This window comes from Tenrec ecaudatus, chromosome 8 (assembly GCF_050624435.1).
Source record: "Tenrec ecaudatus isolate mTenEca1 chromosome 8, mTenEca1.hap1, whole genome shotgun sequence".
Taxonomy (NCBI): domain Eukaryota; kingdom Metazoa; phylum Chordata; class Mammalia; order Afrosoricida; family Tenrecidae; genus Tenrec; species Tenrec ecaudatus.
Window position 1 is genome coordinate 45,991,910 of NC_134537.1, and position 21,398 is coordinate 46,013,307.

The following is a 21,398-nucleotide window of genomic DNA, read 5'->3' on the forward strand; positions in this document are numbered from 1 at the left end:
CTTCTTCCAGAAGAAGCTGGAGGCAAAGAGAGTCTCTGTTTAAACTGTTTCTCTAAATAATAATTTTGACTTAAGTTCTCTTAGAAGATAGAAGATCACTTTTACAATATCATTTTGAAGCTCCAGAATCAGTAATGCCTCTCACCCTCTGCATGCCTTCACTTCTGATAGGATTTCTCATTGTTTCTCATCCCAAGTAGAACAAAATTAGAAAGTATTACTTTTTAGAGTATAAAAAAAATCATGTCAAAATAAGTAATAGAGTTTGTAGCTTATTATTTAAATATAAATAGTTCAGTATGCCTTTACTACAGAAAATTAAAAAGACTAGTATATAATACAGAAATATATTTTCATTAAAAAGATGAATACTTTTAATTATCAATATCTAAGTGACAAGTAAGTATATAAATATTGGTCTCCTTGTAGATCTGTTAGGTAGTTTTTGTTCTTTATGCACCAAGTAGTTCCCAGTAAATTTGTGATTACTCATTTTTGCATTTTCAGGCTGGACCATGACAAGCAGGCCTGGGAGTGCAAGGCCCAGACTGAGGTTCAGCTTCAACAGAAGGTCTGTGATACTCTACAGGGGGAGAACAAAGAACTTCTCGCCGAGTTAGAAGAGACTCGGAATCTGTACAACAATTCTCAGACTGAATTAGCTAAGTTGGAATCAGAACTCAAGATTCTCCGGGATCAGTCAATTGATTTAAATAACTCTTTAGAAAAATGTAAGGAACACAAAGAACATTTGGAAAGGCTGGTAAAACAACAAGAAACTGATATTCAACACTGTAAATTTCGTTATGAACAGCTAGAGACTGATCTTCAGGCCTCCAAGGAACTGACCAATAGACTACATGAAGAAATAAACATGAAAGAGCAGAAGATTATAAACCTGCTTTCTGCCAAAGAAGAGGCAATACAATTAGCTATTTCAGAACAGTATCAACAGCATGATAAAGACATTAAACAACTGGAAAGCCAGCTGTCACAGAAGGAAGAGGAGAACAGAAATATTGTTGACAAAAACAATCAGCTAATGGAAACACTGAACACCATCAAAAAGGAAGGCATTCAGCAGAAGGCTCAATTGGACTCTTTTGTTAAATCCATGTCTTCTCTCCAGGATGACCGAGATCGCGTAGTGGACGACTATCACCAGCTAGAAGAACGCCATCTTTCTATAATCTTAGAAAAAGACCAACTCATCCAAGATGCTGCGACTGAGAACAATAAGCTTAAGGAAGAAATGAGATGCTTGAGAAGTCATATGGATGATCTTAATTCTGAAAATGCCAAGCTAGATGCAGAACTGATTCAGTATAGGGAGGACCTGAACCAAGTCATTTCAATAAAGGACTGTCAGCAAAAGCAACTCCTTGAAACTCAACTTCAGCAGAATAAGGAGCTGAAAAGTGCATATGCTAAATTAGAAGAAAAGCTGAAGGAGGCTGAGGAAGCAGAGGAGGCTCTGCAGAGGTCCTGTAATGCCCTACAAGTAGAGAAACAAGGCCTAGCTAAAGAGACAGACAGCTTGAAAATATTTATCTCTAAACTAAAGGGAGAGGTAGCAGCCTTGCAAGAAGAAGGTACCTTAGGGAAAGTTCAGGTTCAATTAAAAGTAAAGGAAGAAGAGGTACAGAAGTTAAGTACTACCCTTTCCTCCTCTCAAGAGAGAGTGACAGAACTAGAAAAAGAATTGGTTCGTGTTCAGAAAGAAGCTACCAAGAAGGTGGATGAAATTGAAGACAAACTGAAGAAAGAATTGAAATACCTTCATCATGATGCAGGGATAATGCGAAATGAAACGGAAACAGCAGAAGAGAGGGTGGCAGAGCTAGCAAGAGATCTGATGGAGATGGAACAGAAGTTCCTCATGGCCACCAAAGAAAACAACGCTCTCACAGCACAAATTCAATCATTTGGGAGGTCCATGAGTTCCCTGCAAGATAGTAGAGATCAAGCCACTGAGGAGCTTGATGAACTGAAAAGGAAGTATGATTCCAGTCTGAAGGAGATGGCACAGCTGAGAGAGAAACAGGGCCTGCTCAGTAGAGAGAAAACTCTTTGTACAACCACCTTACCAAAGAGCTCCACCGAAGATAGCAGCTTGTCTCCTCTTGAGAAACTTAACCAACAGCGTCTATCGAAAGATGAACAGCTGTTTCACTTGTCTGCACAACTAGAAGAGTCTTACAGCCAACTGCAGTCTTTTTCCAAGGCGATGGCCAGTCTGCAGCGTGAAAGAGACGACCTGTTGAGTGAGCTGGCCAGATTCCGCAAGTCAGAGGGAGGAAAGCAGTGGTCTGCAGCCCACCCTGTGTCCAGCCCAGCGGAAGTCCAGAGTTTCAGAAATGCCATGTCATCGCTCCAGAATGACAGAGACCGACTAGTGAGTGTCTCTTTCTCCCTTTTTTTCGAGCTACTTGTGTTTTTAAACTGCTTTTGAAATTAATCTCCAGTTCTGTAGAAAAGGATAAACTTGATATTATTTGGACACTCAGGAACAGGTTATCCATCTCACAGGTTCTGTTTTGTCTCAGGGAAACACGGAAATGTTATTTAAATTTGTTTTGCATGTACCCTTACCATTTTTAAAAACCACGTTTTATGTGCACAAATCTTTCCACTGGTTGTATAAGGACTAGATAATGGGGCACTGCTTTATGGTAAAGTTTTACCTAATACACACACAGATGTGTAGATGTTTCCAGAATTTGTCCTAGTTTCAGTAGAAAGAAAGTATAGGGATCACTTAGCACCTTCTTACACTGATGGTTTAGCAATAAATCATCTGGCAAAATCACAAGTAGAGAAGACTCAATTTGCCTCCTACTAACTAAACCAAAAAGGTAATATGAAAAAGGGTTTACTTAAGTTTAGATGGTTATTAGGAAAGTTTTTTTTGTAGGCAGAACTGCTTGTCCGTTTTCCTTTAATGTCCAGATTTTTGGCTTTTTTTGTTTGTTTGTTTCCAATGGAAGAAGACGATAAGGAAAGTCTGCAATGCTGAAATTGTGCGAATTGTGGTATTATCCAGGAGTTTAAATCACGTTTTTTCCAGAAAAGTTCCAGGTCACTAAGATTCAGAGGAAAGACCGGAACTATGTGAGTCAAGGAAGATTGTCAGGGTGTTCTGCGTTGTGACTTCACTGTCTTTGTTTTCCTGGCAGTCTCCAGCTCTGCCAAGGGCATGTACGTAAGCAGGGGTACCCCAAAACCTGGGATTGTGCCGAGGAGCAGAGCTTTCACATTACGCGTTTTTCCCGCTGGGTGAGCGTTGAGCAACTTGCTCTAAGTTAGCGCTCCCTGTGATGTCACTGGGAAGGTTCTCTCTGGTCACAGCACATTTTTTCATAAAAGTAATTTCACTTGAACCTCATTTACTGTGATGGCCGATTTAAGAGAACAGTGTGCAGCTGTGAAATTTTGTTTCCTGTTCAGGAAAAATGCTGCAGAAACTGTTGTGATGTTGAACACAGCTTACAAGGACAGCACTGTGGGAAAAACTCGAGTGTATGACTGGTTTTCTCGTTTCAAAAAAGGTGAAATAGTAGTTGATGACAAAGCTCGTTTTGGATGTCCATCAACTTCCTGAATGGACAAAAACGTTGACTTGTTTTGTATTTGGAGTTTGTTCCACCAGGTGACTTTTAATCAAGATTCCTATTTAGAGGTTTGAGAATATTGTGTAACAGCGTGTCACCAAAAAAGGCCTGATTTGTGATGGACTGGTTTTGTCACCATAACAGTGCACTTGCTCATGCAGCCATCTCAGTGCACCAGTTTTTGGCAAAAAAATAAAAGCATGCCTCTTTTGCTCCATGCACCTTACTCACCTGGCCTCGCTTCATGCGACTTCTTTTTTGTTTCCGCAAATGAAAAGGGACATGAAAGGACAGCAATTTGATGTAAAAGAGGTGAAGGAAAAACAAACAAACAAATGAGGGAGGTGCTGTCATCTATCCAAACATAAATTTGAAAATGTTTCTAAAAATGGAAACGGGGCTTAGGTGGAGAGCAAATGTTTTGAGAATGGTGAGGGCGATGAATGTATAAATGTGCTTTACACAATTGATGTATGTTTGGATTGTGGTAAGAGTTGTATGAGCCCCTAATTAAATGATTAATAAATAAATAAAAATAAGAACAGAACCACCAGAATGTGAAAAAAAGAAGAATGGAATCACAGATTTGACAAATGTTTTAAGTGTAATGGAGAGCACTTTGGAGGTGATTAGGTTGTTTTGCAAAAAAAATTTTAAATACATAGCTTTGGGAAGAAAAAAAATCCATATTTGTGGGGGGTACCTCCTCGTATAGGAAAACAAATCAAATGTGAAATAAATTGAGATTTGTAAGTTCAGGTTTTCCATTTGAATGTGGAATTTACGCCTAGAGTTTGAACATTTTAGTTTTTTAATTTCGTTATATGCTATAAAAGCTTGTCTCCAGGGTTTTCCACTGTGAGTTTCAGTGCAGTGTAATCTTGTTGAGCTTTCTTGATATGTTTAATTTATCTGGACTGGTCAGATTTTCCAAAGAACATGTCTCATTTTATGTCTGAAAGATAAAGGCCTGTGTTTCAGAATTCTGTAAGATGAGTAAGAAGGGTAGCCTTTAGCATTCAGAAAATATACTTTTTTTTTTTCAACTAATCACCCTTGTTTGGGAACATCTCCTTGCTTGCTTCTGAGCCTGGTGTCCCATAATCCAGAGACACCTTTTCTTTACCTTCACCAGAGAATAAAGCTCTAGATTCTTGGTTGCTGTTGTTGTTAGGTGCTGAGAGATTGGTCCAGCTTATAGTGACTTTCTGTACAATAGAATGGAGCACTGTGCCATCCGCACAATTGTTATGCTTGAACTTACTGTTGCTGCCACTGTGTCACTCTTATCAAGGGTCTTCCCCCCTGTTGCACTGACCCTCTACTGGAACAAGCAAGATGTCCTTTTCTCCAGACATTAGTCTCTCCAGACAACATGCCCAAAGTAGATGAGATGAAGCCTTGCCATTCTCATTCCTAAGGAGCATTCTGGCTGTACTTCTTCCAAGACAGAACAAACAAATCTGTGTGTTCTTCTGCCAGTACCACGATGGTCTCTCCAGTATTCTTTGTCAACACTGTAATTCAAACATTTCAATACTTCTCCGGTTTTCTTTATTGTTCAATGGTCACATATATTTGAAGTGATTGGAAAAATACCTTGGGTTTGGCACACTTTAGTCTTCAAAGTGACATCTTTGTTCTTTAACACTTTAAAGAGGTTTTATGCAGTGAATTTGCCCAAAGCAAAAAGTTTGATTTCTTGAATTTTGTTTCTATGACTGGATTATGGATCCAAATAAAATGAAATCCTTGACAACATCGATCTGTTCTCCATTTACCATGATACTGTTTATTGGTTCAGTTGTGAGGATTTTTGCATTCTTTTCAGCGATTTATAATCAATAGTGGAGGCTGTCATCTTTGATTTTCATCAGAAAGTGTGCCCTGTCCCCCTGACGTCCAACAAGCATACGTAGGATGTTAAATGCGTCTGTCTCCAGTCCTGATGCCGCTATTCTTCAGATAGCCCCGCTTCTGGGACTATTTGTCATTGAGATGAAGAAAAAAAAAGTGTGGAGCTGAAAAGAGAATCTCAGGATACAGCTTTTCCATAAGCACCTTTCATCTATCTAGATTTCAGCTGCCACCCCTTCCACTCCACTTACCCTCTTCTCCAGATGTACCTGGTGCTGTTAATTCCTGAGCCTTGTGAGGATTCTGCAGAGTAAGTCTAATTGGTTCTTGGCCTTTATTATTGTCAGCTTAAGATTCAGCCTTCTCATATCTGCCAAGTCAGTTTCCACTTATCCATCTGCTTTTCAGCTTCTAAAATTTTATTGTTGCTGACTCTTTGTTCTCCTGTTGTGTTGTATGCTTAAAAAGAGAATGCCTTTATTGTAACTTTAGTCATTTTTCTGGTGTGGGTGAAAAAGGTGTGTGTGTGCAAGGTCCCCCCCTCTTTGTCAAAGTATTTTGCCATTATTTCTTACTATCAAGCTTTTAACAAGGATTGTGGCAAATAATTTGAAGATAAAGGGGAGAGAGCTTCAGAAAGTTTGTGAAAAAATTCCATTACTTTTTAATTCCAGTTGCCCATAACTTTTTAGACCCCTTGTATATCTGAGATCTAGATCGGCAATTTTGAAAATTAAAGAAAAGTTTATTATCACCAATCATTAACTTTATTGAAAGCTTACTGCTATATGTGAAGTATACTAACTGTCTCATACTCTTATGTATGAGAGGCACTATAATTTTCTTCGTTTTATGAATGAGGGAAATCAAAAATTAGTATAATCAACATGCTTCAGGTCATACAACCAAGAAGGGACAGAATGTCATTACTTTGGAGCTCAAGTTCTCTTAACTACTGGGAAGCCCTGTATTCTTTAAAATCAACTTCAGTTCTTTATAGTCACTATCAGCTAAGGTAGAGTTAAAGTTGATAGCAAACTTAAGTAAGATTGGAAGCTTAACCAGGGGACAAGGCTAAATAGAAGGCCAGTTCACCTTTACCCTCTGGTTCTAGCCAGTTCCCATCTACAAAGAAGCTATGGGTGGCTTAAGGTTAGTCTGTGTCAGATGTAACTCTAAAGTCAGTGTAGGACCACAGACAGCAGGGAATGGCCAGGCCCCGAATAGCATCATCTTAGAGATCCATGCTATAGTTATATGTCAGTGGACTTTTAGAGGCTGGTAGTCTGTTGTGCTCTCTTGAGTTGGAAGCATTCTCAGGTTTATGAGTGAGATCAATTCCTAGCTGTGTCTTTAAGTTGAATTTGTAGATAAATCGGAGCAAGTGCATATAGTTTGTGTTTAGCCTTACTGTAGTGCCATAAAATCCGCAGTCTTTTCAATGATTTAAGAGTTGCTCATGCGGCGTTTGAAGGTGATTGTGATAAATTTGGCAGTGTGGGTTTGGTTCAATGGTCTAAAGTGAGGGCAAATTTATATAATGATAAAAGGAGCTAGTGGGAGTTGTCTGTTAGTCAGTTGTTTTTAACTACATAGTGGGAGCTACTAATGACTAATACCTGGGTGAATGAGATAAGGAAGTGATAAATCACCCTTGCCCATTTCCTTTGGTTAAAGCTGAAAGAATTGAAGAATCTGCAACAGCAGTACTTACAGATTAACCAAGAGATCACTGAGTTACGGCCACTGAAAGCTCAAGTTCAGGATGATCAGGACAAAATGAAAGCATTTCAGAGGATGCAAGAAGAATACAGGCAGGAAACCCTCTCCTGGCAACACGAGCTACAGCAGCTCAGGTATGATAACCCTTCCCGACCCTTCTCATTATCCTCATTTGGCTTTTTTGGGGGGAAATAAAAGAGTTACAGGAAATTGCAAAAATTATGGGGGAGACCTGTGTATTCTTCACATGGTGTCTTCCAATGGCGACATCTTACATAACTATGTTACAATATCCAAACCTGGAAACTGATATTAGTACAGACTTATTCAGATTTTAGCCATTTTACATGCACTCCTTTGATTTGATACACGGACAATAAATAAAAACCAGGAAAACTCTGCCCTCTCATTCCTTGATTCTCAGAGTCCATAGCCTCTGTGTCTTTTTCTCTCTACCTTTCTGAATTTATTTATGTTTGTTTTAGATAAAAGTGCCTATAGTTTTTGTCTCTGCTTGGTGGGACAAAGATGCGCTCTACATTGTCGGGAATCTGAAAGAGCAACCCTTTTCTCTTTAAGAAACAGCTCAATAACACTGCTATATGGCACCATCGTGGCAGGGGAAAGTTTGAGATAGCAACTATCATTTTTTTGGGGGTGGTGTGGTGTGTGTGTGTGTGTGTGTGTGTGTGTGTGTGTGTGTGTTTCTAATGGATTTGATCCAAAGGTAAAAAAGCAAGAAAGGAATCCGTTAGAGTATATAAAAAGTAGGTCCTGTTGTTACCACTTCATTGCTGGAATTTTGTAACTGTTTAACTTGAGATCATGCATGCTCCCTTAATAAAATCAAATGCCCAACATTTAAGGCTTGATATTTAAAAGGAAAAAAGAAAATCTCCTTATTAGAAAGTGCTGCTGAGCAAGTAGCACCTGATTTGTCTCTTTAAATATCAGAGAACAACAAGAGACAAAGAATACAGAGGCTATGAAATGAAGTCTGGATTCTTATCCTGCTTTAAAAGGGTTGCCAATATGAGACACCAACAAAATGTAATAAATGAACACTCTCACATTCCTAAGAGAGCTCTTAATGTGGAGTCACTGACAAGTTATTCTAACCTAGAGAAGTATGCGGTGCAAGTAGGTAGGTAGGTGGTCACTGCCCTGGAGTTAATCCCTATGGGACAGAATAGAACCACCCCTATGAGTTTCCTCTCCACTAGTTTTAAGGAATAAATAGGTAGGAATAGTATCAGCTGATTTAGTGAGTGCTTACTAAGTGCCAGGCTCTATGTTTATTGCATAATATATACTTAATCTTCACAATAATTTTAAAAAGTAGATTGTGCAGTAAATGTTCTGGGGACCAGATTTGGCCTCCTCTGGCTTCCCTATTGCCAGCAGACAGGAAGCAGACATGCCTGCATGCATCGTCGTCCTTCACCTATTCTGACACCATCATTCCTCCCAGGGTAGTCTGTTAGGTTCCATACTTCGTTGCACTGATCTCACAGAACTCACAGACAATACTCACAATTAAGGGGTTTCATTAAGGAAGTGAATAGGTTAACACAAGTCAGGATCAGGAACAGTAAGCGCCTCTCCTCAGCCAGCAGCCAAGTCTCTCCAGTCCTCAGCCTCTCATTCCACATGGTAGCTCTTTCCAGTTCTGTCTCAGCCACATGATCCCCTGGCCTCTGCATCCATGGGCCATGAAGTCAGCCCACCTGTCGCTCTGCTGCACAGTCCCATAGACTAGGAAAAGGGGCCCCATGGCTGCTCCTCTGAGTCTCTGTGCCACAGATTCTATTGTATCTTCCACTTCAGCTAGAGCTCTTAGGTCCTTGGAGTTTCTCTTTTATGCTGCTTCAAAGATGGCTCATGGGGTTGGTTAGTTTATACCGTGCCGTTTGCATAATCCCACCCACACATGATTTACATATTCCACCACAGCCAATTTGCATAACCCGACCCAGTCAGTTGGTGGGAGTTACAGTGACTTAGCCAGAAGAACCATATTAAGCATTTGCACTCCACCACAGATGATTCCTGTTTTACTGTTGAGACATAGAACCCTTTGTTAAGGTACTTTTACTCAGGTTCATAAACATACTACTTATATGAGAGAGCCAGCATTTGAGCTTATAGATCCCTGACTCTAGAAATTCGTCTCACCTGTGATATGTATACTGCGCTGAGGCACTGCCTTACTGAAAATTTGACAGTGCTTCCCATTGCTTACAGAGTAAGTTGTTTTTGTGTGTTTTTTTTTCAGTCTGGTACTAAATGCCATACATGGTCCAGCCTTCCTCCTCCCCATCCATTACATGTACCATCTGCTGCGATTCTGAACCTCCCCTTCTGTGTTCAGACTTGTGCCTATCCTCACTTTGTTCCCTGAACCTGGAATGCCCTCCTTAGGAATCCAAATTAATTGCCATTGAGTCTGCTCTAACTTATAGTGACCCCACTTGTGGTTTTCCAAAACCGTAATGGCTCGTTTTTTTTCTCCCGAGCACTCTGTGGTTTCAAACTGCTGATCTTGTGGTCAGCAGCCCAACACGTAGCCCGCTCCTTCTCGTCTTCATCTGGTTCTGCTGAAACAGACTTCAAATGGATGGCTTTCACAAACACATTTATTCTTGCGCAGTGCAGGAATCTAAGGAATACATTCAGAGCACCACCTCTAGGCATTTATGCTCTGTCAGCTCTGGGGGAAGGTCTTTTTCTTCTTTCAGTAGCTGTGCTTTCAGTCTCTTCTAGATCGTCCTCTGGGCCTGGGACATTCCAACACAGGAAGCCTGAGTGCAGGGGACACACTCTATTACAGGCTTTTTCTGGTGGTACTGAGCTTCCTTCGTCCTTGTCTACTTCTGTTTTTCTCACATAAGATTAAAAGTGATGCAGGCCATACCCCAGGGAAATTGCCTTTACCTGGGATCAAGGCTGTAACCTTACGTAAGGATGGGGCACCCAACCTAATTCCCTTACAACTGATGGGCTGATCACGTCATGGGGGTTATTATATCACTGTGTAACTGCTAAATTGCATCATTATATAACAGTGAAGCCACGGAGAATCATGGTCCAGCCAAATGGATACAAATTTGGGGAGGGCACAGTTCAGTGACAGAAGTCCTACTTAGTCATTCTGAGTTCAGCTTTTATTTTTTCCCCCCACCTTGAGGAACTGCCAGTACCCAGTCCTGCTAATAGATTTTTTTCTATTGCTTTACCATCTTACTCCATAATTTTATTTATAACATATGCAGTTGCTTCAGAAAGCTCATGGGAAAATGTCATTATCTTTTCATTCCATTTTGCCAGTAGACTTTCTGAAGCTCCTTTCACCCTTAAGTTTCACTGTGATACCATGTTTTCTTTACTATATTCCTTAGTAGGTAGTGCATTGTAGATGGAATTGTTCGCTGCGGCCTCACAAGTGTATTGTTCCCGGAGGTGATTTCCATGTTTTTTGGTAGGATGGAGAAGAGTTCTTGGGAAATACATGAGAAGAATATGAAAGAGCAGTACCTTATGGCTATCTCCGACAAGGATCAGCAACTTAGTCATCTGCAGAACCTGTTGAGGGAACTGAAGGCTGCTTCCTCCCAAGCTCTGAACCTCAAAGAACAGTACCAAAGAGAGGTGAGTGATGTGGATGTGAACTGCTCCTCAAGTCACCACTACCAGCTCCTGCAAGTGCCCACTGCCCCCATTAGACAAGTCATCTCAGGACTTGCTGTGGCATGGACTGGGTTTGTCATGGGAAGAAATTGAGCATTATCAACCTTTTAAAATCATTTTATTGGGGGCTCATACAACTCTTATCACAATCAGTTGTGTAAAGCACGTCATTCGAGCATTATCAATTTTAAGAGAGAATAGCACCCATGCGTGTATTTTGGCAGGCATCCTCAGAGGCATCAATTTCCCAAGATGGATCGCAAAGCCTAGTTTATGAGACAGAACTTCTGAAGACTCAGCTCAATGATAGTTTAAGGGAAATTCACCAAAAGGAATTAAGAATTCAGCAACTAAACAGCAAGGTAAGTATCCTTGCTAGGTTGGAACCGAATTTCTAGAACCAGAGAGAAAACTGTTAAGTGGAAGCTGACTCAGTTAGATTGCAGCTGTGGCAAACCTTTAGGTATGGATTATTTATTTGATCTGTTTACACACTTCAATTGCTGTCCCCAAAACATTAAACACAGGGCCAGTTCTTTGCTTTGCCTATCAAGAGCCTTTGGGGGTGATTTGGGAAAATCCAGACTAGAAGAGTACAAAGCCAATCCTTCGGGAAAGGTCTTCCCCAGCATTGCGCTCCATCCACACTACTTGTTCGACTTCTAATCTTTGGAGAAAGAGGGTGGAAGAAAATGATGCTTGGGTGCTTTCTTACATGTGTCTCTATTTCCCTTCCCTTCCCTAGCTATCCTTCCATACCGACCCCCTTATGAATCAGTATCTTGCTGCTGCCCTCTGAGTAGTCAAGGTATTCTCCAGTGGTTTCTATCCCAACGGTGCCTTGTGTAATGGAACCGAGCTAGATAGTCCATGTTAGACCTAAAAGGGTATTAAGAAATCAGTCAGACTCTGGTGTTTATAGATAGGCTTGGAGGAGAGCTGTGGATGTCCAGACATTATAAGGCATGTCTATGTAAGTTTTACATGAGTTCATTAAAAAATGGTAACAATTACTAGGTTATTTTCACAGTTACTAAGACCCAGAGGTATTTAGTAACCACTGGCATATGTAGAAAATATTTATAGAATGTCATTAAATTTACTTAGTTGATACTACAGTGTCAAAGACTAAATAAATTTGCATTCTCAAAGTTTGTAAATCCAGATGAATTGCTTACTAATAAAATTCTGGACTGTTGGTGAGGGGTTCATCTGGGGATTTTCAGAGGGGTTCCAGAGCCATTCTCACCCACTTTCCCTCCCAGCTCTCAGCGATCCCAGACCAGTCTCCCTGGGTAGCACATGGAGCTCACGTCTTTTTCTTCCAAATCAAGTCCCGCAGCAGATCTCTGACCTTAATTTTCCCGAGCTTTAGCTTGTGACGCACTCTGGACATTTGCCTTTGTAGGATGCTATTTTACACTGAAATTCAGGACTGTGAGCCTCAGACTCAAGTTCACGTCCATTAAATCTATTCCAACTCATAGTCACCTTATAGGACATTGTAGATCTGCCCCTATGGTTTTCTGTACAGGAGTAGAAAGCCTCGTTTGTCTCCCAAGGAGCAGCAGATAGGTTAGAACTACTGATCTTGTGCATAGCAGCTCAGTGTGTAACCCACTACACCACCAGAGCTCCTGGACTTAGTAGATGGTGAAATATTAATATATACTTTAATATGGATGTATAACTGAGGCAACAGGAAAAGTACATAAATCACAAGGACAGCATGGTACAGTTTCACAAAGACAGCTATGTAACGCACACTGGATCAAGAATCTGTTCATTACCAGAACCCTAGAAGTTCCTGTGTGCTCTTCTAGCCTCTCTATCACCCCCGTGAACATATTAATAGTGTCATAGCTTCTCTGTGCTTTTGCTTTGTTTAGTGAGGTTCATCCATGTTGTACATAGTTGTAATTTTTCCATTCTCGTGTGGTGTAGAATTTTACTGTAATTTCTGTATTCTACTGTTGAAAGTCATCTGGGTTTTTCCAGTTGGGGGAAAATACAAAGAATACAGCCAGTGTTGTTGTTTTTTTTGGAGAGCGTAACAAGAGATTAACATTACCAGAGCATATGTAATAAAGTCTGTGTCTTGTTTCGAAACTTTTGTTTCGTACTTTACAAGTACGGATCTCTATGTGCTGGGTTCTAGGTTGTGTGTGTTTTTAACAGCTTTAAACTACATTCCAATTAATCATTATAAAAACCAGCAGTGATATGATTCACATATCACATCCTAAAAGTTAGAAAAAAAACACTGCTTCATGTCATCATTCTGGGGAGAAACAATTCTTTCTTTAGAAATCAACTATAAGAAAAGCATTTCCATCAGTAGTCTCACCCGTTCACTGATTAAAGAGTTAAATTTTGCCCTTCGGGAGCCTGGCCATGTAGCACAGCCGTGGCTGCTCATGAAGCACACAGCCCAGTGAGTGAGCTTAGAGCCTTACTCTACGTGAGTGCACCTAGGAGCATTGTTCCTGGGGCCTCAGAATGAAACCATCGAAGATAGACTATTCCCATAGAACGACTCCCCGAAGCCAGTGCTGCCACGCTCTCCTCAGATGCACATACTTTATGTACAGTTTCTTCCAGGATGGTTGGATATTTGCGTTTCATGCAAAATAAATGCAAAAAATTTGCTAGAAACTTAAAAGTCGAAGCAGTGTGACTATTAGATGTAGTGTAGCCTAGATTGTGTACTTTTTTTTTTTTAGCATCCTGCTGATGCATGGGTTAAGAATCGGGCTGTTCACCAAAATCCCAGCGGTTCAGATCCACCAGCCATCTGCTGCGGAGCAGTTCTACCCATCCTGTGGGGCCGCTGTACATCAGAATTGACTCAACGGCAGTGGGTCATTCTCTTTTTGTGGTTAGTTACTGTTGTATTGAATCTCCAACTAATGGCAATCTTATGCATAATTAAGCAAAACACAGGCCAGGCCTATGCCATCTAGTTGAATCTATAAAATTTATATTGGCTGATTTTGGGAAGTAGATAGCTAGGCCTTCCTAATCTCTCTTAGTCAGGAAGTTGTGCATTATAATGACACACCGCCTTCACACCATCTTCTTCGATAGAGGGCTGGTGGCTCTGCATGAGGTGTACTGACAAGGATTCAAACTGAGGTAGCCTACATAGAAGGCAAGAATTCTACCACTTGTAGGATTGGCTACCACCATTGTCCCATTCCAGTTTTACAAGTGTATATAAAATGAAGTAAAATAGCTTATTAGATTGAGAGTCAGCAGAGTTTTTCTTATGCCCTCAAAAACTCAAAACTCACACTCACTCCCATCGAGTCAGTTCCAACCCACAGGACTTCGTGGGGCAGAGTGGGACTGCCCCGGGAGGTTGCTGAGACTGGACCACTTTATCAGCGGAGAAGGCTGCCTCGTCTCCTTCAGAGCAGCTGGGGGTTTTCAACTGCTGACCACCTTACATGCCACTGGGCAAATATTTCTGTATTGCTGACTTTATGGTCTGTAGTTAGAGCTCAAACGCAGTCAGACAACACATAAATTAATGTGTTTGTGTTCCAAGAAAACCTCACTTAAAAGACTAGCAATAGTCCCCTAGCCTAGTTTGCCAACCTCAGGGCTATAGAGGGACTTAGGGTCATCCCAGATAAAACAACGCAAGCATTTTGAGAGGGCATGATGTTTACAAGGTGGTTCGTCATAAGTAATGAGGCTTCTCTAGTTCAGTGTTTTTTGGGGGAGGGGAAGTGTTTCTGGTATTTTAACGTTTGCCTTGTCATGCAGGCTGTATGCTAAGGAGTGACTGTTAGTATTTGTTTCAACACTGAACATACTTTTGTGTAGTCTGATTTGGTTGGTATGCTTTGGACTCTTCATTGTGAGCAGGAGAAATAGCCTCCTCTGTGCTAGAGAGAAAATCATGTGAGCCCTCATCTCAGAAGTCCCTAGTGGTCACCGTGCCATTGCTTTACTAACTCCTAACCCCCCCTCCCCTACTCCCCCCCTACCCCCCCCTCCAATGTCCCATCACTTGCTTGCCGTTCGTGCTGGGCTCTGAGAAGAGGACTTTGTCGGCGGGAGGAGGAGCTCCAACTTTGGGGTCAGGATTGGACCCAGTGCTGTATCTCTCTCAACCTCGGCTTTAGGCAGCCAACGCCCATTTTGTTCTTTCCTTTCCTTTTTTGTAAGCAGACAAATCCTTTTTTCACTTCTAAAATAAAGATCTTACTCATGAAAATGTCTTTGTAAACTTAAAATTGCTCTCTGGGCAGAAGGTTATTTTTTGTGTTTTTCATCCTGCTTCTGCAGATCTTTTTGCTGTACCGTGTGGGTTCTCTGTTTGAATTTTCTGTGTGCATCAAATGTCCTTTCCCAGAGTGGCTCCAGAAAGCTCTCTTCTCTGAAGTGCTGTGTCTACACCAGTGGTTCAGAACTCTCCGGAGGAAGGACACTCGAGAGAAGGCCATCCTTCAGCCAGCCAGGGGCAGCACTTTCCTCACAATGTGTGGGGTTTGGAGAGACAGCTCTGTGGGTATTAATGTGTCTTACACACTGGACAGCCTAGGCGAGAAGAATTTTAGTTCCAGAGACCTGGATTCTAGTCCATGAGTAGAAGCTGCAATGGGTAACGTTTCATTCACTTTTAAAATAAGCTTCTGGTTTTGACATGCGAAAACTTGACTTGGGCTGCTTTGTCAGGGAGCGAACTCTCCCTCTCACTGAACAAAGCCAAGAAAAGCCTGAGTAACTCCGTGTCATTCGTGCAGTAGAGGGGTCCCTGCTTGGAGCGGCTCCTGCTGTGAGTGGGCTCCAGTAGTGTTTGCCACACGCACATAGAGCAGTTAGCATTTATTCAGCTTCTCTTACCTACCGGGTTTTCAAGTCTCACTGTGTTCTCCTGGCCTGCTAACTTGTACGTCTCTCTGCGGCACTGAGGAGTCTGCCTAGTCATGTTATGTATGAGTTTTGGGGGCAACAGCTCTGACCCCCATTCATATTGAGCTCCGGTGAGTGTATTAGCTAGTTTTCCTCCTCCGATACTCCTGGGATAGGCTATCCTTGTTAGATTATGTACTTTCTGGGGTTTTTTCAGTTAATTTTGGGGGCACCATTTTAAACAAAAGTTTCCTGCCACTTTGCTAGAATTGTTTTCCTTTCTCCGCTGGGAAAAATCAAATCCGGATCGCCTTATTTTCAAGGAACACACAGTGCTATTGTAATTATAAAAAATAAAATGAGATTCGAGCGCCCCGGGGTGCCAGTGGCCCGCCCCGGCTTGCGGGCACCCAGCGGCTTTAGTGGGTGGGTCCCGGAGCGTGAATGGCGGAAATGCGCCCCTTGCCTACGATCTACCTCCCAAACCCATGCTCCAGCCTCATTGTTCTGGCCCAAGAGGAAACCATAAATTGGGAATGATGGCGACCACACCAGAGCCCTGGCCCGCATTCATTCTGCGCTCATCTGGTGGCCGCCGCATGGCAGGCCCTCTGAGCCGCTGTGTCCGTGCCCTGCAGTAGGAGAGAGAAGGCAGCCTTGTGAGCAGGATAAAGCTTGGTCAACTTCAACTCGCCCTTGCCACGTCATCCGTGGCGCCCTGCCGCCTTCCTCACAGCGCACCTTCGTGGAATCTGTCTTAGGCTTGCCTTGGGACCGTTGGTACAGTAGGTTACACGTTGGGCTGCTAGCCGTAAGGTCAACAGTTTGAAATCACCAGCGCCTCTGAGGGGGAACAAGATGAGTCTTCCACCCCCAAAAACAATTGCAGTTGCAGACATCACAGTGGCAGGTCCACCCTGTCCTATAGGGTGGCCATGAGTCAGAAGCCACTCAATGACAATGAGAAAGCATTGCGACAAAATCATAGAAATATTTATTAAAGCAAAATGTGAAGCTAAAAAAAATAAATCAATTAAAAAAATGAAATGGATTCTCAGAACTCATAAGAGTTAGCCTAAGCAGTGCTCTCTGTAAATCAGTTCTGAGGATGGCACTTACTCTCTGCTCTTCATTTCAGTTTTCTCAGCTACTTGAAGAGAAAAACACCCTTTCAATTCAGCTCTGCGATACCAGTCAGAGTCTCCGGGAGAACCAGCAGCTCTACCGTGAGCTGTTTAATCACTGTGCAGTTCTGGAGAACCAGGCTCAGGAGGTAAGAAGCTGAACGGCTGCGGAGAGTGTTAGGAAATGCAGTGCAAGTGAGAAGGTGGAACACGTAACATCTCAGAGAGTTCAGACAGAAGATGAATACGATATGATGGGAGGAAAAGCAAGACAGATGACAGCAGTAATTGAGTGTGGGAATCAAAATCACGAAGAGGAGGGGTTAGAATAGATCAGTGAGTGAGGGGTGAGAGCTCGGTCCAATGGTGAGTGGCCCAGCGGGATGACTGAGGCTGTCAGGCAGTGAGAGAAAGGAAATCTAGTAGTGCTCCTGATAGCAGTGACCGGAGCGCCCTGTGGGGATTGAGGACAACGAACAAATTGAATTTACAAGGAAGAGGAGGAGGGGCTCTGAGAGGGACTGTTGAGCCAGGGAAGGGTCCCAGTGGCTCCCAGAGTTCCATGAACCTCCACTAGAGGGAAGCAGACTTTGATGGAAAGCCTTTCAACATCTAGAGAGAGGTTCAAGGATGAGACTGGGATAAAATCTAGTGAAAGCAAGAGTTTACTTATCTGAAGAATGAGTCTACTTTAAAGAGGATTCTCACCTTCTAAATCTGAACTGAGGCAAATTGGAAGTGGGACTATACTTCCAGGTTTTTCATTCTCTTCAGTGTTAAATGAATTCTCATTTTGCTCAGGTGTGTAGATTCATGCTTTCTAAATTAAAAATATATATTTTTAAATTTCTAGAGGCCAGTCAATATGGATACTACTCCAGGCGCGCCCCAGGATATGAACAGAGGACATAGACAGAGCCCTCCCCAGGAGCCCGTGGAGTCCAGGCTGAGGTAGGGAGCAGGACTCAGGCTGGGTGTGCACTTACACACAAAAATGGGAGTGGTCATCTAGATCCAACTAGTCTACTGTGGGGATTGAACGTCTTATTGTTGTCTTGGTCTCACTGAATTGATGGGTATTAAACGATGACTAATTAATTGGATGTGAAAGTGTGTAAAGAAAAAATTCTAACACCCACACATAATGAACATTAACAAAACCCACTCTGATGTTTCAAAGAAAAAGATGGTTATTCGATCCCTTAAATCTCTGAAGGCATTTTCTGCAGCTTTATTTAATGTCTGCACAGGTAGGTTTTAGAATATTCTTGGCTTTCATACCAGCATTTATAAAATGTCCTGCTTTACACCCGTAAGGAGGAGGAGCCGGGCCATCAGAGTAGTTACTGGCTGGGCTGCTAGCTGCAAGGTCTGTGGTTCAAACCACCAGCTGCTCTGCAGGAGAAACTTCTTGAAGACTCTGTATCTTATTAATTAACAATTGTGTTCTGCATTTAGTGATTCTGTTTGTTTTCCTTTTATCTGAAGGCTTTCTGAAGTCCAGCAGGAATTACACAACACTAAGCAGGAGGTGAGTGAATTACGGAAGCTGTTGGAAGAAGAGCGAGATCAGCGAGTAGCTGCTGAGAGCACTCTCTCGGAGGCTGAGGAGCAGATCAAGAGGTACACTGCTAAGGCTTCACTTGCATATGTGATGAACATGCCTTGTGCACATTTCAGCAGCCATACCTGGACCTTATTTTTCACTTGAGACGGAACTGGAAGACGAGGGCCATCGCAGTACCCAAAAGTATACCTGGCACTGTAGGAGTCCAGAGAACCCAAAAGTGTTGTTAGACAGTAACAATAGCGACTGTTTCTTTATAGCTTAGTTCTCACAACAGCTACTCTCTGTTGTTGTTGTTGTTGTTGTTGTTGTTGTTGTTGGGATAAAATGGGTCTCTCATAGTTCCTTTCACATGAAATAAGCTATGAAAGATATTTAGAAGGCACCCAACTCATATCTCACTCCATTGGAAAAAATGTTTTACAAGATTAAAATGGGAGAGATTAAATGATTGCTTGTAAAGCTTACATGGGGGGAATGCATCTTTTAAAATTAAATACTGAAAAGGCTTCCTGACCCTGAAGTTCTGCTCGAGTCCCAGGCAGCGTGGGTCCAGGACAGGCTCCTTCACAAGAGAAGCGCCTGCTCTTGTAAGCACGGAGTCTTGGAGTAGCAGAGCACATGGCGTTCACCATGAGCAGCCTTCACAGAGCCGCGCCACGTCCCTGCCAGAGAGGCACTGTGGTGAGGAAGAAGGTCTGGGCAGCAAGTGCGTGCTGTCGGATGCTCCTTATCTGGAAAGAAACGTTAAAAGCAGGTGTTCACATGGACGGTATCCAGGGAGAGTCACCTAGGTAAAGTTGGCACTTCTGCGAGCAGTGGTGTCCTGCAACCCTTAGAACTGTGCAGAGGTGGGCAGCTTCAATCTGGGTCTTCTTTGGGACCCATTCTTTGCCGTGCAGTACCCTCACAACTCTTCAGTTGTCATCTCCCTTTGGGCCTTTCTGGCTGGTGGATTGTGCATTAAGCTGCAACCACAAGGTCAACAGTTCAAACCCACCAGCCATGCCATGGGAGAAAGATGAAGCTTTCTGCTCTTACAAGATGTACAGCCTTGGAAACCCACAGAGACAGTTCTTCTCTATCCAACAGGGTTTCTATGAGTCGTGTTTGGTATGCACTTTAAGCACATTGCTGTGGTGGGCCAGCACAGCCTTTCCTGGCTCTGCTGAGCACTTTTAGACCTATGCACCCATGCTGCCGCTTGCTATGGAATTGTGAACCTTTGGAAAGTTAGCCCCTCATGTTCAGTTTTCTGTATCAAACCAACTGGACACTGCATGGAGAGGTTGATGACTGGAGCCTTCGGACAATCCACAGTCACCTCCTCCACAGTTCCCTTTGAGCCTCGCTACAAAATGGGCACTGGGGAAACCAATCCAGTGCTGCCTACCTAAGCCAGGTACTAGCTAAAGTGCTAGTTAGAACTTCACAGGCATGCTACACTGTGCGCTGAGCTCAGTAGCCAAGACTCTTTGTTGCACTACTCACCCCTAAACATCTCGTCCCCCAGCTAGCCTACAGCAGTGAGTGACTCCATCATGAACTTCACTGTGGAACTCAGTGAGATGGCCCTCGTTTTTCCGGGTCTCTTGGCAGAGTGCAGTCTTACCACTTTTCTATCGATCGCCCTTTCTTCACGAAAATGGCAGGTTTTCCCCTTGTGCTGGCTCTGACCTTTGTAGGTTTTTATCGTCGTAGGAAATCATCTTCAGCCAGATAAGGTGTCTCCCAAGCAGATTATCACATGGAAGAACAGTAACAGAAAGGGTACTCTCAGCTGCAAAAGAAGCCCAAGACAATTATTCTCTTTTTACCTGCAGTAGCAGACTGAGAAGGGAGCAGGGACTAGGAGGAGGAAATGGAATGTGTGACTTAATTGCCTCCATGAACATCTACTTGCCTTAACTTCGCCGTGAGACCAGAAGATCTGGCTGGTGTCTGACTGCCCTCACTAAGCATCATGATCCAAGATCCCATACTAGGGTTCTTGATCAAAAGGAAGAAGATACAGAACAGAATGTTTTAAATCATTTTATTAGGGGCTCAAACAACTCTTATCACAGTCCATACATACATCAATTGTGTAAAGCACATTTGTACATTCATTGCCCTCATCCTCAAAGCATTTGCTCTCCACCTAAGCCCCTGGCATCAGCTCCTCATTTCTTCCCCACCCTCCACGCTACCCCCTCCCTCATGAACCCGTGATAATTTATAAATTAATATTTTATTATTTTGTCATATCTTGCACTGTCCAACATCTCCCTTCACCCACTTTTGGTTGTCCATCCCCCAGGGTGAAGGTTATATATAGATCCTTGTAATTGGTTCCCCCTTTCCATCCCACCCTCCCGGTATCGCCACTCGCACCACTGGTCCTGAAGGGATCATCCACCCTGGATTCCCTGTGTTTCCAGTTCCTATCTGTACCAGTGTCCATCCTCTGGTCTAGCCGGATTTGTAATGGAGAACTGGGTTCATGACAGTGTGTGTGGAGGGGAGGAAGCATTTAGGAACTAGAGGAAAGTTGTATGTTTCATTGTTGCCACATTTTGCCCTGATTGGCTCATCTCCTCCCCGCGACCCTTCTGTAAGGGGGTGTCCAATTGCCTACAGATGGGCTTTGGGTCTCCACCCTGCACTCCCCCCTCATTCACAATGATATGATTTTTTGTTTACAGAACAGAATGACAAGTTTTCATGAATGCTAGATTTTTCTGGAGCCAGGGAAGGTAGATGAACCTCTGACACTATTACTCTGAGATAACCTTTATACCTTAAACCAAAAATATCCCCGGAAGCCTTAGAACAGTAGTTTAGCTAAATTAGTAAACCAGGTCTGCTTTCGAGCATCATGCTCTTTTAAAAACTGTCTACGTGGATTTTAAATTGACAACAGCAATTCACAAGCTTAGACAGGCGCTGTCGTGGGCAGGGGGTTCTGGCAGTGTGGAGGGACAATTC

At 42.7% G+C, this 21,398-nt stretch overlaps 1 protein-coding gene across 7 annotated transcripts in view; it reads left to right on the forward strand.

The window, feature by feature from the left end:
* Positions 1 to 21,398, forward strand: part of GOLGB1 (golgin B1) — a 75,878-nt gene that overhangs the window by 51,860 nt on the left and 2,620 nt on the right. For 6 of the 7 annotated variants that reach the window (XM_075556341.1, XM_075556342.1, XM_075556345.1 and 3 more), the window contains 7 exons: positions 508 to 2,395; positions 7,146 to 7,324; positions 10,673 to 10,838; positions 11,102 to 11,239; positions 16,879 to 17,013; positions 17,718 to 17,815; positions 18,353 to 18,487. In XM_075556341.1, coding sequence (XP_075412456.1) covers positions 508 to 2,395; positions 7,146 to 7,324; positions 10,673 to 10,838; positions 11,102 to 11,239; positions 16,879 to 17,013; positions 17,718 to 17,815; positions 18,353 to 18,487 — 2,739 coding nt within the window. The remainder of the gene's footprint in view (positions 1 to 507; positions 2,396 to 7,145; positions 7,325 to 10,672; positions 10,839 to 11,101; positions 11,240 to 16,878; positions 17,014 to 17,717; positions 17,816 to 18,352; positions 18,488 to 21,398) is intronic. The other variant, XM_075556347.1, reaches the window with a different exon arrangement.